The 16,378-nt window shown below is 43.9% G+C and overlaps 1 protein-coding gene across 3 annotated transcripts in view; it reads right to left on the reverse strand.

Moving 5' to 3' along the window:
- Positions 1–451: 451 nt before the first annotated feature.
- LOC140373640 (glutamate receptor ionotropic, kainate 1) overlaps positions 452–16,378 on the reverse strand; it is a 54,622-nt gene continuing 38,695 nt past the window's right edge. The window contains exons 7-16 of one of the 3 annotated variants that reach the window (XM_072460244.1): positions 15,258–15,401; positions 12,037–12,144; positions 11,061–11,102; positions 10,395–10,508; positions 9,650–9,853; positions 8,365–8,588; positions 6,180–6,298; positions 5,885–6,102; positions 4,860–5,085; positions 452–787 (exon numbers count right to left, since the gene is read on the reverse strand). In XM_072460244.1, coding sequence (XP_072316345.1) covers positions 498–787; positions 4,860–5,085; positions 5,885–6,102; positions 6,180–6,298; positions 8,365–8,588; positions 9,650–9,853; positions 10,395–10,508; positions 11,061–11,102; positions 12,037–12,144; positions 15,258–15,401 — 1,689 coding nt within the window. In that variant the 3' untranslated portion in view covers positions 452–497. The remainder of the gene's footprint in view (positions 788–4,859; positions 5,086–5,884; positions 6,103–6,179; positions 6,299–8,364; positions 8,589–9,649; positions 9,854–10,394; positions 10,509–11,060; positions 11,103–12,036; positions 12,145–15,257; positions 15,402–16,378) is intronic. The other 2 variants (XM_072460253.1, XM_072460262.1) reach the window with 2 other exon arrangements.

Here is a 16,378-nt window from a genome sequence, read left to right on the forward strand (position 1 = left end):
TATTCTTATAATCATGGCATAAAACACACAAAACAATGCTACACTTTTTTGCGCAAAACAAAACGGCAGAAGGCCAAAATGGTCAAAAATGTGTAGAGAACAGTAAGGGCTTTTTTTTTTTTTTTTTTTAAACAACCTGGCCAGTCGTACTATTCCAAAAAAAGGTGTAAATCTGTCTCTTCACTGCAATTTCCAGATCGTGTGTTTAAAAATGTAGCGATTCCTGTTCTTGACGTCGATGCTATTTTTTGCTCATCTGCTCCACACACACACGACTCTTTCATTAGGACAAAATATATTCACGATTACTGGCCAGGTTTTTCCAGTTCCAAAAAAAAATCTGACTAAAAAGAGTATGTCAAAACTACTCGAACACTAAACTGTAGTAACAAATCCTTATTGATTGTAACAGTGCAGAAGCCACATTCAAACTTCTTCTTCTTCGAGTGCGGACTCCAGTATTGCCTTCAGGTCCGTAAATCCGTTTGTCTGCGTCGTTAATATTTGTGATGCCATTCGCACTGACCCACGCTCACCTCCTCGATGTCAATGTTCTTCCTGGACTTGTAGATGAACTCTCCGATGGCCACGAACACGGAGAGCACCAGCCCGGCGGCCAGCACGATGAAGATGCCCCCGATGTTCTCCACGCCCAAAGCGCTGGCCTCTTTGCTGTCCTCCTCCGGGCAGCCGTTCCCTCGCCACCACTTCTCCTTCATCATGTGGAGCTTGCCTTCCTCCTGCAGCTGCAAGATGGCAATGGTCACCTTGTCCCTGTAGGGCGAGCCTGAACACATCAGAGAGCAGGGTAGTGTCCAGAGTGAGGAGAAATGTGTACAGTTCCTCAAAAGGTTGTGTTCACGTTCAAGAATCTGATTATGTCATAACCTGAGATAATGGGCAAGTGTTTATGTAACTCTATGAATATCCAAAAGAGAAATCTACAAATGTTGAACCTGATCATTCATGTTAGGGATCGCTCCACGCACCTGCAAAATGATTCTCACGGTTTAAAGTCCTTTCAGATGACAGCAACTATGTTTTTAGAGTTGAATTATTGACTGACCAGCCGTTCCCAACACGTTTTGGCAAACTACTTATCAAAACTGTGAGGGTCTGGGGCTCGACCGCTGCCTTTCAATTTCTAGGGCGGAGTTTAGAGCAGAGACAGAACCAATCACATAAACCCAGATATTACGTAGCCCATGTCAACAAGGCGTGTTCAGCGTTATCTGTCCCCGAATACAGAAAATGTCTCCTGAATCGCGATGACGCCCTTCGTATAACCGCATCTAACGCACGTTCATCACGGCGAGTAGAGCGGACTTTCCTGATTGTTCAAACCGAAGCCAGAGCAGAAGTAAACACTGGGTCACGAGCCGGGTCACGAGCCGGGTCACGGGCCGGGTCCGCGCTCTTGAATGTTTTGGAACGGGGGTGGAAAGCGCTACTTCCGTATCTCAGTGTGAAGCGATAAAACCTCCGACTGGGATTGGTCGGTAAATGGATGACCGACGATTTCATTGGCTCTGAGTCTGATTCCAGAGCCTTAAACATTCAAACAGAATGTGGGCGGGGCTGGCGTGTCACGCAAGTTGAATAATGGCACAACTTTCTGAGAATATCTAAAAAATATATGTGTTTAGAAGCACTTAATTTTTGTTTCATGTTAAAAGGCCCAGTAATTACAGAGATATGAACCATAAACCAGGTCGATCTTAAAATTAATGGATTGCTCCGCCCACAGAGGTCAGTTAGTGGGCGTTCCCTCAGATGCCGACCTAGCAGCTTATCAAGATGTTTTTACGCTGTTTTTGTAAATGGACTTTTGGCACATTTGACTCACGTAACGTTTTTGACATTTGATCAACGCCATCTTACATCTAACGCCACGAGCGGCAGGGGTTTGTCCTGCAGGGGTTAGATGTAAGATGTTCTGCAGGGGTTAGATGTAAGATGTCCTGCAGGGGTTAGATGTGAGATGTCCTGCAGGGGTTAGATGTGAGATGTCCTGCAGGGGTTAGATGTAAGATGTCCTGCAGGGGTTAGATGTAAGATGTCCTGCAGGGGTTAGATGTGAGATGTCCTGCAGGGGTTAGATGTGAGATGTCCTGCAGGGGTTGGATGTGAGATGTCCTGCAGGGGTTAGATGTAAGATGTCCTACAGGGGTTGGATGTCAGATGTCCTGCAGGGGTTAGATGTGAGATGTCCTGCATGCAGGGGTTAGATGTAAGATGTCCTGCAGGGGTTGGATGTAAGATGTCCTGCAGGGGTTAGATGTGAGATGTCCTGCAGGGGTTGGATGTCAGATGTCCTGCAGGGGTTAGATGTAAGATGTCCTGCAGGGGTTAGATGTAAGATGTCCTGCAGGGGTTAGATGCAAGATGTCCTGCAGGGGTTAGATGTAAGATGTCCTGCAGGGGTTAGATGTAAGATGTCCTGCAGGGGTTGGATGTAAGATGTCCTGCAGGGGTTAGATGTAAGATGTCCTGCAGGGGTTGGATGTAAGATGTCCTGCAGGGGTTAGATGTAAGATGTCCTGCAGGGGTTGGATGTAAGATGTAGGGGTTAGATGTAAGATGTCCGGTAGGGGTTAGATGTGAGATGTCCTGCAGGGGTTACATGTAAGATGTCCTGCAGGGGTTTGTCCTGCAGGGGTTAGATGTAAGATGTCCTACAGGGGTTGGATGTAAGATGTCCTGCAGGGGTTAGATGTAAGATGTCATGCAGGGGTTAGATGTAAGATGTCCTGCAGGGGTTAGATGTCAGATGTCCTGCAGGGGTTAGATGTAAGATGTCCTGCAGGGGTTAGATGTAAGATGTCCTGCAGGGGTTAGATGTAAGATGTCATGCAGGGGTTAGATGTAAGATGTCCTGCAGGGGTTAGATGTCAGATGTCCTGCAGGGGTTGGAGGTAAGATGTCCTGCAGGGGTTAGATGTAAGATGTCCTGCAGGGGTTGGATGTAAGATGTCCTGCAGGGGTTAGATGTCAGATGTCCTGCAGGGGTTGGAGGTAAGATGTCCTGCAGGGGTTAGATGTAAGATGTCCTGCAGGGGTTAGATGCAAGATGTCCTGCAGGGGTTAGATGTAAGATGTCCTGCAGGGGTTAGATGTCAGATGTCCTGCAGGGGTTAGATGTAAGATGTCCTGCAGGGGTTAGATGTCAGATGTCCTGCAGGGGTTAGATGTAAGATGTCCTGCAGGGGTTAGTTGTCAGATGTCCTGCAGGGGTTGGAGGTAAGATGTCCTGCAGGGGTTAGATGTAAGATGTCCTGCAGGGGTTGGATGTAAGATGTCCTGCAGGGGTTAGATGTCAGATGTCCTGCAGGGGTTAGATGTAAGATGTCCTGCAGGGGTTAGATGTGAGATGTCCTGCAGGGGTTAGATGCAAGATGTCCTGCAGGGGTTAGATGTAAGATGTCCTGCAGGGGTTAGATGTAAGATGTCCTGCAGGGGTTAGATGTGAGATGTCCTGCAGGGGTTAGATGTAAGATGTCTTGCAGGGGTTGGATGTGAGATGTCCTGCAGGGGTTAGATGTAAGATGTCCTGCAGGGGTTAGTTGTCAGATGTCCTGCAGGGGTTGGAGGTAAGATGTCCTGCAGGGGTTAGATGTAAGATGTCCTGCAGGGGTTGGATGTAAGATGTCCTGCAGGGGTTAGATGTCAGATGTCCTGCAGGGGTTAGATGTAAGATGTCCTGCAGGGGTTAGATGTGAGATGTCCTGCAGGGGTTAGATGCAAGATGTCCTGCAGGGGTTAGATGTAAGATGTCCTGCAGGGGTTAGATGTAAGATGTCCTGCAGGGGTTAGATGTGAGATGTCCTGCAGGGGTTAGATGTAAGATGTCTTGCAGGGGTTGGATGTGAGATGTCCTGCAGGGGTTAGATGCAAGATGTCCTGCAGGGGTTAGATGTAAGATGTCCTGCAGGGGTTAGTTGTCAGATGTCCTGCAGGGGTTGGAGGTAAGATGTCCTGCAGGGGTTAGATGTAAGATGTCCTGCAGGGGTTGGATGTAAGATGTCCTGCAGGGGTTAGATGTCAGATGTCCTGCAGGGGTTAGATGTAAGATGTCCTGCAGGGGTTAGATGTGAGATGTCCTGCAGGGGTTAGATGCAAGATGTCCTGCAGGGGTTAGATGTAAGATGTCCTGCAGGGGTTAGATGTAAGATGTCCTGCAGGGGTTAGATGTGAGATGTCCTGCAGGGGTTAGATGTAAGATGTCTTGCAGGGGTTGGATGTGAGATGTCCTGCAGGGGTTAGATGTAAGATGTCCTGCAGGGGTTAGTTGTCAGATGTCCTGCAGGGGTTGGAGGTAAGATGTCCTGCAGGGGTTAGATGTAAGATGTCCTGCAGGGGTTGGATGTAAGATGTCCTGCAGGGGTTAGATGTCAGATGTCCTGCAGGGGTTAGATGTAAGATGTCCTGCAGGGGTTAGATGTGAGATGTCCGGCAGGGGTTAGATGCAAGATGTCCTGCAGGGGTTAGATGTAAGATGTCCTGCAGGGGTTAGATGTAAGATGTCCTGCAGGGGTTAGATGTGAGATGTCCTGCAGGGGTTAGATGTAAGATGTCTTGCAGGGGTTGGATGTGAGATGTCCTGCAGGGGTTAGATGCAAGATGTCCTGCAGGGGTTAGATGTAAGATGTCCTGCAGGGGTTAGATGTGAGATGTCCTGCAGGGGTTAGATGTCAGATGTCCTGCAGGGGTTAGATGTAAGATGTCCTGCAGGGGTTAGATGTAAGATGTCCTGCAGGGGTTAGATGTAAGATGTCCTGCAGGGGTTCGATGTAAGATGTCCTGCAGGGGTTAGATGTGAGATGTCCTGCAGGGGTTAGATGTAAGATGTCCTGTCTTACCGATGGGTGTTCCGACGCCGTAGCCCTTGGAGTCGATGAGGCCTCCGATCTGGGTGAGGTTGCAGTTCCTCTGGCTGATGTACTCGATGCTGGTGGACTCCATGAGCAGGGCGTAGTCCGTGGTCAGGACTCTCTGGATGCCCTCACGGTTGTTCTTCACCAGAGCCGTGTTTTTCCTGCTGCTCATGAACGCCCACATCTTCTCATACGTGGAGATCTTGGATTTCTGTCAGAAGCAAATCAGATCTATTCACTTTATTTGTAGTTCGATTTAAACATCCAATACAAACCATAGTCATGAAACAAAAATGTCAATTCAACACAGCTGTTTTTGTTTATTTAGATTCATTCATTTTTATTCCCTTTCCTACTTACCGGTATTTTAGATATGTTGGTATTTTCATAATAAAAGACAATTTCAGTTTCAAACACTTTATGTCCTTAACCAGGCTGAAGCCAAACAATCACCTGGGACGTCTCCTCCTGTTTCCCATTCAGGAAAAGGAGGGTCTTTCCTACTGAAAGACCCTCCTTGCTTCAAGCTGATTGGGTTGCCTGGCAAGGAAGTCCCTCCTACTTTCTGTTGCAGGAGGGTCAGACCATCAGACACACTAATGTGGAATTTTGGAACTGTCCAACCTCAAATGCAGAAAACCTCTCCTCTGAACGTGCTCATAGCATTCAGTAGCAAATCTATTACTTATTTTATCTTGGTGCTACAGGGAATTCTCAGTTCTGCGGCGACAGTAAACAGTTCCAGCCTATACGTCCTTGTTATGCATTATAAACGTGTGTAGTCTTAGCCAAGCAATATGTACAGTTCATCTACAAATCCTCATTAACTCCTCATTAGCACCTAATGCCATCTGTGCTGTGGGCAACAAAATCATCAATGTGCAATCATCATTTGCAAGCTTCTCTAAAGTCAGCCAGAAGGCCAAATAAAATTCAATCACTGAGACTTGCATTTACACTCACATTGGCACGCTAACTCCATAAACTCGTACAGAGCTCCAGAACGATACCTTAAAAAAGGTCATGGTGGAGCCGTCTCGCACAGCGCCGTACTCGATCTTGGTTTGTTTGGCCAGATCGTCAGCAGAGTCTATGGGTGAGTCCATCCTCTCCACCGTGAGGAAAGCAGCCAGGTTAGCAGTGTAAGAGGAGATGATGATGAGTGTGAAGAACCACCAGATGCCCCCCACGATCCTGGTGGACAGCGCTTTGGGCATCAGCTCCGAGCCTGGAAAACACAGACGTTTGAGGCTCAGATGTAGAGGCGAGCGACAGACCTCTGCTGTGGGTGAACGAAGCCTGTACCTTGCTGCATCAGAGCTCCGACCCCAAACCACACACTGTTGATGAGGGTGAAGTTGTTCTCCACCACATCTGAGTCCGGGTTGCACGGGTGAGGGTTGTACCACTCATATGGGGTGAACCTGCAGATCAACAGGACACCTTTAGTAGTCCTTGTGTTCTCCTAAATGATGTATTCCAAGCATAATACCATTTAGTATTTAGTTGTAAGAGCAACCTTGATCTGTTTATAGTCTTTCTTGTGGTACTCAATATATTATACCTGGTTTATTTCTAATTGTGACCTATTTCAGAGCCGACAGAGGGCCCCACTGTTGGCTTTTTTGGCACCGACACCAATGTGGATGTTGAGGGCCTTCGATGTTGTGGATGTTAATTTCAATGAATCGGCCGATGTTTATTTAGCATGAACAACCCCATAAAAGTAGTCAATCAATAAGCAATCAATGGTTCATGATCCCTGAAATTTGACCCAAGCAGTGTCCATTAGCTTTTGCGATGCTAACTACGCTAACGCTGTATTCAACACAGCGCTCAAACATCATTGTATGGGTTAATTTTGGCGGTTCGAGCTTTACAATGAGGTATGGCACGTGCATATTGACTGACGTTGGCTGGTTAACGTTGATATTGTGTTTAATGTCCACAATGGCTGCTTTTATCTGGTGATCAAAAACAGATGTGGATTGTTGAACAAAGCTATGACGGCAGAGTTGAAATTGGCTAAATGTGTTTGTGGCTGAATGGGTCCAGTTAAAGTTTGTCTAATAATTGTAAAGATTGATTTTGATCAATGGCCGATATATTGCAAGAAAACCAAATTCAGTTGATTTAAATGGCTAAACTATTAATGATTCTTGTTTTTCGCCCTACAATGCAACAGCTGCTGTGATTTTGGGTGTTACAAAATCAATTGAACTTAATTAAGTTGTTTTAGTTCTAATTGAGTTAAGTCCTGGTTTCAATCTGTTCCTCATGCATTCCTGTTTTAGTCCAGTTTAGTCAAGATATGTTTTTTTCTGACGTGAAGAGAGTCCAGGGCTCAGATTAAGGATTTTCACTTGTATAGCGGCGCTGCAAAACAATCCGTGATTTTTTTCAAATTTGTATGGCAATTTGATAATTGCATAGCAAAACACGAAAGTGACTAACAATCAATATTTTCCATTGATGTAACAAGATTATTTATTTCAAATGTATTTGTAAACATTCTATAAAAAAAAATTAACAAATTAACTTTAAAACACTTTTTTATTTTTATTTTTTCAAAAATAAAACAGAAAACTTGCAAATAAAATTAGTTGTTGAACATATTAATTAACACCAAGTCAGATGGCCTCATTTACAACTTTCTTCCATATCATCATCAATCAGATGACTATTTGCAGGAGTCTCATTTACATATTAATTGTCTTTACACTCACAAAAAAATATGTATTAAGCTTCTGATGCAAAAATAAAGGTTGCCGTGGTGTCTATCATGGTGTATTTATTGTGTTATTCAAATTGTACCGCTCTATTTATTTATTCCAGCTATAAAATGTTTCAATGTTTCGTTTTGCTATTTGATGACGGTTCCTAAGTACTCTCGTCTTGGTTCCGGCTGCACATTTGATGACGTTCCCTAAGCACTCGTCTCGGCTCCGTCTGCACATTCGGAGCCGTGTGATTCGCTGCGCACAAAATGCGCATCTGATTTTTAAAATGAGGTTGCAGTCACGTGGCAGTGTAACTGAGTATTTTGGCTGTGTATAATCTGTAAAGAACTTTGCCTTTAGGAGTTATTGACCTCAGAAGTCCGAATCTGTGACGCCAACTTTACCGCACGTGGCTCCTCCCACTTTCAGACTCGTTGTCTGTGACAGCAGCGGGACTCGTCATGTCAACACGTCCTACATGTGTCAGGCCGTTATTGATGATCGATTGACGAGTGATCAGTACTTTTAGGCGCTTTGGTTATACAATTGAACACGCATTTTTGTATCGCAAAAGCTGCGATACAAAAGCACTTTTTTCTGACGAATGCATCGCATTTGAGAGAAATTGCGTTGCATTTTGCGATACCGCTTATTCTGAACCCTGGAGTCTAGCTACAGAATCTAGCTTGCTGGCCCTTCTTGGCATCACTTCTTCAGAAAAGAGATTTATTTCTACAAGACAAACGTACAAATCTTCCCAATCAGTGTACCTGGCGATGACGAAGAGCACACAGCTGACTCCCAGACAGGCCAGCAGCACGTACATCCAGATGTCCGGAGACAGCGGGTTGAGGAAGGAGAAGACGCCCGGGTTGGTGCCGTTGGGTTTGTGGTACAGGATACTGATGCCCAGGGTCATGAAGGGCTTGGAGAAGTCTATCACCTTCTCCCGCACATACGTGATGGTGAGGGGGGCCACTGCCAGATCTGCCACCTGGAACCAACAGGAAAGGTCGGGTTTACGTCCTATCTTTTTTCTCGTACATAAATTGTTTTTCCACAATAAAGTGCATTGTAAAAGCAGAACAATGTGTTTAACTATATGTTTTGGGGTTGAAGTTGATTGGCTGTTCAAGGGTCAAACCTTCTTCACGTCTTCATCTGAGCGTTTGTGAGAGCTAGACAACTTAGATTAATTTAATGTATTTATTGAAGGAAGATAAAGGGGAAACAATGCATATTAATAATTCATTCAAACAAATGTAAATATGACAACCTTAGGCTCAATTCCACCAGAATAATTAATTGCCACCACATTTTTTGCAAACACTAGGCAGGTTATTGACAGAAAGTGAGAATAAAACGGGGCCTAAAATGGATCCCTGTGTGACTCCTGCTACACTAAATATAGGTTGGCTTGCACGCATTGGTGTCCGTCTAGTCGAACTGTAGCCGTTTAAATGTATAATCAAATATGACAAATATATGGTGCAGAGGCAATTAAACACTGTTTAATATAACATTTCCACTTGTGTTTCAAACTGGCCTCTCACTGCTCTCAGCGCACAGTTGTACTGATCGTGATGAGACTAGAGAGTCACAGAACGAGTCTGGTGATGATTTATATAGATCTAAAACAGCAGAAAAGATTCTCAGAGCCACGTCACAAATAAAAATCAGCTCGAGAAGATTCAGAACAGTGTGTTTTCAACGCTCGGAGGGGAGAGGACTTTCTAACCAGGAAAAAGTATAAGAAAAATTCAGCTCAAAAAAGGCAATTTTGCATATATGTTCTTTTTAATATTTTAATTCTTTCACCGTTTGACATATTATTTTACTTATTTTTTCATTCGTTTTGCATGAAGACAACAATCTTCAAACCAAGAAATATATGCATTCAACGAGACTTTATACACCAATAAATCAATCGGTATGTGGTCACAAAATAAGGTACAACTAATCTAAATGTTATGCCTAATATGTTATTTATTTTAAGTGACATAAAACACCTGTGTTACCTGTAGTTTCTGGATTTAGTGGCTCGCTCATACTCACATGATCGATGAGTTCGCGCACCATGCCGTTCCACTCGCCCTTGTCATTCTGAGCTCCATATTTTCCGTCCGACACCAGTTTGACCTCGTAGGAGAAGCCCAGGATGTTGGACAGTTCTTTCAGCAGGTCCAAGCAGTAGCCTTCAAATCGGTCGTTCCCGTACAGAGGCTTGTCCGACTTCTTATACATCACGTAAGGGTTTTCCTACAGGCACGTATGAACACAGACTTTTTATCATCAAAAACATAACAAAAAAGAGGTGACAGTTTGGGCAAAATACAGCTTATGGCGAGCTGTATTTACTGCCAAACTATACATAATATTAAAAAACTTAAGGTGAGAAATTGAAGGTGAATAGGAAAATATAAATGTAAAAATTGGACACAGCCAGCATCGGATCTTATTTAGAATTTGAGTAAATGAGATCTTGCTAATTAGAAAAAATATATAATAATTAGAAAAATTGCCTATGTCTTTCTCAGAATTAGATATCACCAAATATTTCTAAAATGTTGTTGTGTTCAAGATAGTAATGTTGAGTGTGTGTAGGTGCTACTTAAAGGGCTGATCTTTGTCCCTTATGTTGGTTTCAGTGGATTAAAACAAATATGTGACGTATGTATATGTGAAATAACATGTGTGAAATAACATGTGTGAAATAACATGTGTGACTTCCTTTACACTATCAAGTTATTTTTCATTCATAGGTAAACACCAGAATGCTAGTACTGGCTCTAAAGCTTACCAGAATAGTGGTCACGATGAGTGTCCGGTTGGCCATCGAGTCCGTCACATTGGTAGAAGTGTCTTTGTTCGTTTCTGTCAAATTAAGGCCAGTGTTGGGATTCCAAACTCCAATCTAGGACATAACGACAAATTAGAAGTTAGTCATGTTGAAAATGAACATATAAATTGATATAATCTTACTAGAAAAGGGATCAGAGAGAGGATATGAAGCACTGGCCAATACAGTCTACAATCACTTCTTTTCTTTTGGTTATTTGGCAGATCCTTTTCTCACCTGGTTTTCAGGCAAATTGTTTTATATAGTAAGGCCAATATTGTGACTGGAGTGTGCATCTGCGTTACCTATGCCACCACGGTCATGTAAACCATAAAAAAAGTTATTTCTATCAATTTACTTTGGGTGAATCACAAATCCTGACATTATGAAAATCACAAATCCTGATTGAGACGTTGCCGTTTGGCGTCAGAATAAGTTCTTTTGTAGGAACCTAATGATCGTTGAGTGTTTGGATTGGCAGGTGTTTGGCAGGTGTTCTCAGGTTTTGTTGGATAAAATGGTAAGAAGGCTACAAAGGCATTAGAGAGAGAACAGAGGGGTGATGGAGGGGTCAGAGACATCAGAGGGGTCAGAGGTCAGAGTACACAAGGACGGCCCCATACAAACCTTCTTCCACACTTTGTTCAGACGATTGGGGCCTCCGACCGGCTTGTGGAGACAAGTATTTAACATATAAGACTTCATTTAGAGTGAGGAGCTAAAGTCTAACACCTGAGTCCAGACCAGAGTCCAGACCTCAGTCCAGACCAGAGTCCAGACCAGAGTCCAGACCTGAGTCCAGACCAGAGTCCAGCTCAGTCTAACACCTGAGTCCAGACCAGAGTCCAGACCAGAGTCCAGACCAGAGTCCAGACCAGAGTCCAGACCTGAGTCCAGACCAGAGTCCAGACCAGAGTCCAGACCAGAGTCTAGACCTGAGTCTAGACCAGAGTTCAGACCAGAGTCCAGACCAGAGTCCAGACCAGAGTCCAGACCTAAGTCCAGACCTAAGTCCAGACCAGAGTTCAGACCAGAGTCTAGACCAGAGTCCAGACCAGAGTCCAGACCTGAGTCCAGACCAGAGTCCAGACCTGAGTCCAGACCAGAGTCCAGACCTGAGTCCAGACCAGAGTCCAGACCTGAGTCTAGACCTGAGTCTAGACCAGAGTTCAGACCAGAGTCCAGACCAGAGTCCAGACCAGAGTCCAGACCTGAGTCCAGACCTGAGTCCAGACCTGAGTCCAGACCAGAGTCCAGACCAGAGTCCAGACCTGAGTCCAGACCAGAGTCCAGACCAGAGTCTAGACCTGAGTCTAGACCAGAGTTCAGACCAGAGTCCAGACCAGAGTCCAGCTCAGTCTAACACCTGAGTCCAGACTAGAGTCCAGACCAGAGTCCAGACCAGAGTCCAGACCAGAGTCCATATTCTCTGGTTCTCTGCTGGTGTCACAGTCACTGGAGGAGCTTCAGCAGATGTGGCTCGTGTCACGGCTCGGGTCATGGCTCGGGTCATGGCTCGGTCATGGCTCGGGTCATGGCTCGGGTCATGGCTCGGGTCATGGCTCGGGTCATGGCTCGGGTCATGGCTCTGGTCATGGCTCACCTTCCCCAGGCCGTCCTCCTTCAGGCTGATCACGTCCAGGTCAAACTCCTTCCTCAGTCCGTCTGTTTTGTTGATGACGATCTGGCCCGTCAGACCGTTCCACTGCACCTGAGCCAGAGCAGTAGAGGAACATGCTAAACACCAGTGACTCAGGGACTGAATATGGAAATAGGCTTATGTAACTAAAGTGCATGTGAGTTCAGCAGCAGTGAAACTACAGCTGGAGAGAAATTTAAAACCACGGTTAACTAAAGACATTAGGACCGATATGCAATGACACGTTATGGAATAAAACTAGAACAATAATAAATAAAACTAAAAAGAAAAATGTGTCATCAAACGTAATACTACTAATAATTCATGTGGTTATTTGGCAGCTTTTATTCTGTTATTTAATGTATTATCTGGGCTTTCTCACCCACCAAGCCACATTCTGTGACTGGACAAACGTACCTCAACTTGCCACCGTCATGCCAAAAATGAATGAATGAACGTAGTGGAACCACTTTCGAATAAGGCAAAGCATTTATAAATATGTATTAATCACTGACAAACAAACTAGATTAGTAATAATCATTTACTAGGGTTAGGATGAGGGTTAAGGTTAGTGTTAGTGTTAGGGCCAGATAATGTCAATGATTAGTTATTTTTTGTTAATTGATTCGTTATTTATTACAAAATATTTAGAAAAGGTTAGTTAATGAATGTTAATTAGTTAATGATCAGTTCATTTTTGTTCATGATTAGTAAGTAATGTTAAACATTTGTAAATGATTAGTTTATTTTTGTCAATGATTAAATAATGATTAACAAACATTTATATATGAGTATAAATATAAAGTGTTATCAATCTATTTAGCTGCTAAGAACTTAGCTGGAGTTGTGTTTGTTTCATCCATGCAGTTTCTCATAAACCTTATTAAAGCACATAAGAGCGTGCAAATCAATACAAAATATTGATAATTTTAGTACCACCTATTTCTATCATTTCTTTAAATATATTGATACTATTGTTAAGCAGAAGTTTTGTACACTAGGCTTAGTAAAACTTTAACCATATTCCTAAAACATAAAACACTGTTAAACACATGCTGAATAAGTAAAAAAAGTCCCCTTTGACACACGGTATAGTGTCATCAGTTATACAGTTATATATCAATTATACAGTTATATATCAGTTATACAGTTATATATCAGTTATACAGTTATATATATCAGTTATACAGTTATATATCAGTTATACAGTTATACAGTTATATATCAGTTATACAGTTTTATAGTGTTGGGCAGGCCATGTACATGCTCATAAATATTTCAGAAACATTAACCCTCTATTCTTATAGCTCTTGGAGTTAAAGATGGTTGACATTTCAGTAATTGTGAGGAAAGACTATAATCTGAATTATCAGTAGTATTGATCAATTATAACATATGTATTAGTTAAAAAGTAAAATACCTCTTTCTCTTTGTCTAATGTCTGTTGCTGTTTTGTTCTTGTTATTATCACTATTGTCACTGTTTTGTATTTGTAAATAAATGCAATAAAAAATTAACAAAATAAAGTTAAATACCTAACAAATAAGAAATAATGTAAATGTGAATTCAGAATTGATTGGAATTTAATTGAAAGTGAAAAAGCTGGCATCACACACCAGTACGTAAAGTGTGCAAAATATGTTTTAAAAGACACAAAAAGCAATACATAGTTATGCTTTAGCTTTTATTTTATCAGAATAAAAAATGGTCTGTGTGAATGGCACATGTGTGTCGTCGGGGAGAGGCAGCGATTAGATGCACTGGCCTTATGTCCGTGTCAGAACCATTCTAGTCCAGATTGTCTCTGGCTTTAATTCTCTTTAAATCCTTCTCACAATCTTCAGTCTGGTGGTCTTGGTCGGCCCACACTGGTCACACATTGAGGACATGGAGATTTTCAGGACAGACAATCAAAAAGGTGACACTCTGGTTCATAACCTACAATTCAAACTGACTTTTCTTGAATGATGCTACAGTTTAATTTCCAAACGTTCATTTTTCCAAAGTAACAAAACTACTCAAAGCCGCTCAAATTTGTAAATGAAATTACTTGATTGACACCAACTTATCAAAGCATTTTGTAATAGTTTGTGTGGCAGTTAAAGTTTAGCTGTGAACAAACCACATTGCAGCAGATGCTCGACACAAATGTGATCTCCAGCTGTATTATTGTGTCTTCTCTGTCATTCTTACAACGCGACATCAAGCACCCTGTTTTTATCCCTCCCAACTCTTCCATTTGTCAATCATACCCACGATATTGTTGAAGAATGACCAGAACAGCTGGGTTTACTCCCATAAGTTTATCTGAATCAGTGTTTTTAATTGAAAAGTAACTACACTGGGCTAACAAATTATACTGCATGCTTCTTACGGTAACACAACACACAAAAGTAATAAGTTAAGTAAAATAAGTAAGTAAAAGTATTGCTGTAAAGGAGCTATACCCGATTTTTTTCATGTAATCACGTAAAATCTGTTTTGCCCCATGATATATTTATTGTAAAAGCCGCTCTTGTGTTTTATAGTTATAGTGAAGTTTGTGATCATCTCTTATGTATTTAACTTATCTCTGTGAATAATTAGAAAGCTAAAAAGGCAGTAGGTTGTAAGTGAGTAATACATGTGGGCTGCTGCAAAAGGTTTAACACAAACTACTTCTGTTTTTCATGTTTCAAGATCAGGGAAATCAGGTGCAGCACCTTTAAAGATGAAATAGAGGCAATAAGTGGCATTATTACCCCGAAATGTAATACAATTATTCAAATAAGGATGTGCCACTTAAGAATCAGCACATGAATGGGAAACATTTTGCACCTCTTGCCTCTCTGATCACCATCAATTACTCCAATAATTACTACGATCCAGTTATAGTCAGTGAAGTTTCATGCTCAAGTCCTATATGTTATCTAAGACTAGTCATCTAAGACTAGTCCAAGGCACATAAGACTAAAGGTCTCCCAGGTGATCTACGAGTCCGAGTCCGAGTCATCTTTGTTCAAGTCAAGAGATGTCAAGATTAACCAGTTATTCAATTTCCTTGAATTTATGATCACGGTATTTATTGTATAGTGGAGGTTTTGGAGCCGACACGGTCTGTCTACTAGTAAAGTCCACGTCCAAAGTCCCTGATCCCTGAAGTGTGAGTCCTCTAGTCTCCCATGGTCACCCTTGGGCGCACTTACGTCCTTGAGCATGTTCATGAAGCGTCCTCCGAAGCGCCATGGCTTGTGTCGGTGGCACTGGAGCGAGCTGACGGTGATCTGTGCGGCGCGCTGAGAGGCCGAGGCCACCATGTACACGGCGTCATACATCAGAGCGGCTTCAGTCTGCAGGCCGGGGAGCAGAGGGGGAGACAGGTCAGAGAGGGTCACTGAGAGCGAGGAGCAGAGGGGGAGACAGGTCAGAGAGTGTCACTGAGAGCGAGGAGCAGAGGGGGAGACAGGCCAGAGAGTGTCACTGAGAGCGAGGAGCAGAGGGGGTGACAGGTCAGAGAGTGTCACTGAGAGCGGGGAGCAGAGGGGGAGACAGGTCAGAGAGTGTCACTGAGAGCGAGGAGCAGAGGGGGAGACAGGTCAGAGAGTGTCACTGAGAACGAGGGGAGCAGAGGGGGAGACAGGTCAGAGAGTGTCACTGAGAGCGGGGAGCAGAGGGGGAGACAGGTCAGAGAGTGTCACTGAGAGCGGGGAGCAGAGGGGGAGACAGGTCAGAGAGTGTCACTGAGAGCGGGGAGACAGGTCAGAGAGTGTCACTGAGAGCGAGGAGCAGAGGGGGAGACAGGTCAGAGAGTGTCACTGAGAGCGGGGAGCAGAGGGGGAGACAGGTCAGAGAGTGTCACTGAGAGCGGGGAGACAGGTCAGAGAGTGTCACTGAGAGCGGGGAGCAGAGGGGGAGACAGGTCAGAGAGTGTCACTGAGAGCGGGGAGCAGAGGGGGAGACAGGTCAGAGAGTGTCACTGAGAGCGAGGAGCAGAGGGGGAGACAGGTCAGAGAGTGTCACTGAGAGCGAGGAGCAGAGGGAGAGACAGGTCAGAGATTGTCACTGAGAGAAAGGAGCAGAGGGGGAGACAGGTCAGAGAGTGTCACTGAGAGCGAGGAGCAGAGGGGGGGACAGGTCAGAGAGTATCACTGAGAGCAGGGAGCAGAGGGGGAGACAGGTCACAGAGTGTCACTGAGAGCGGGGAGCAGAGGGGGAGACAGGTCAGAGAGTGTCACTGAGAGCGGGGAGCAGAGGGCGAGACAGGTCAGAGAGTATCACTGAGAGCGGGGAGACAGGTCAGAGAGTGTCACTGAGAGCAAGGAGCAGA

The sequence above is a fragment of the Eucyclogobius newberryi genome, unplaced genomic scaffold (assembly GCF_026437365.1).
Source record: "Eucyclogobius newberryi isolate DKJ021-1_F unplaced genomic scaffold, fEucNew1.0.hap1 SCAF_10, whole genome shotgun sequence".
Taxonomy (NCBI): Eukaryota; Metazoa; Chordata; class Actinopteri; order Gobiiformes; family Gobiidae; genus Eucyclogobius; species Eucyclogobius newberryi.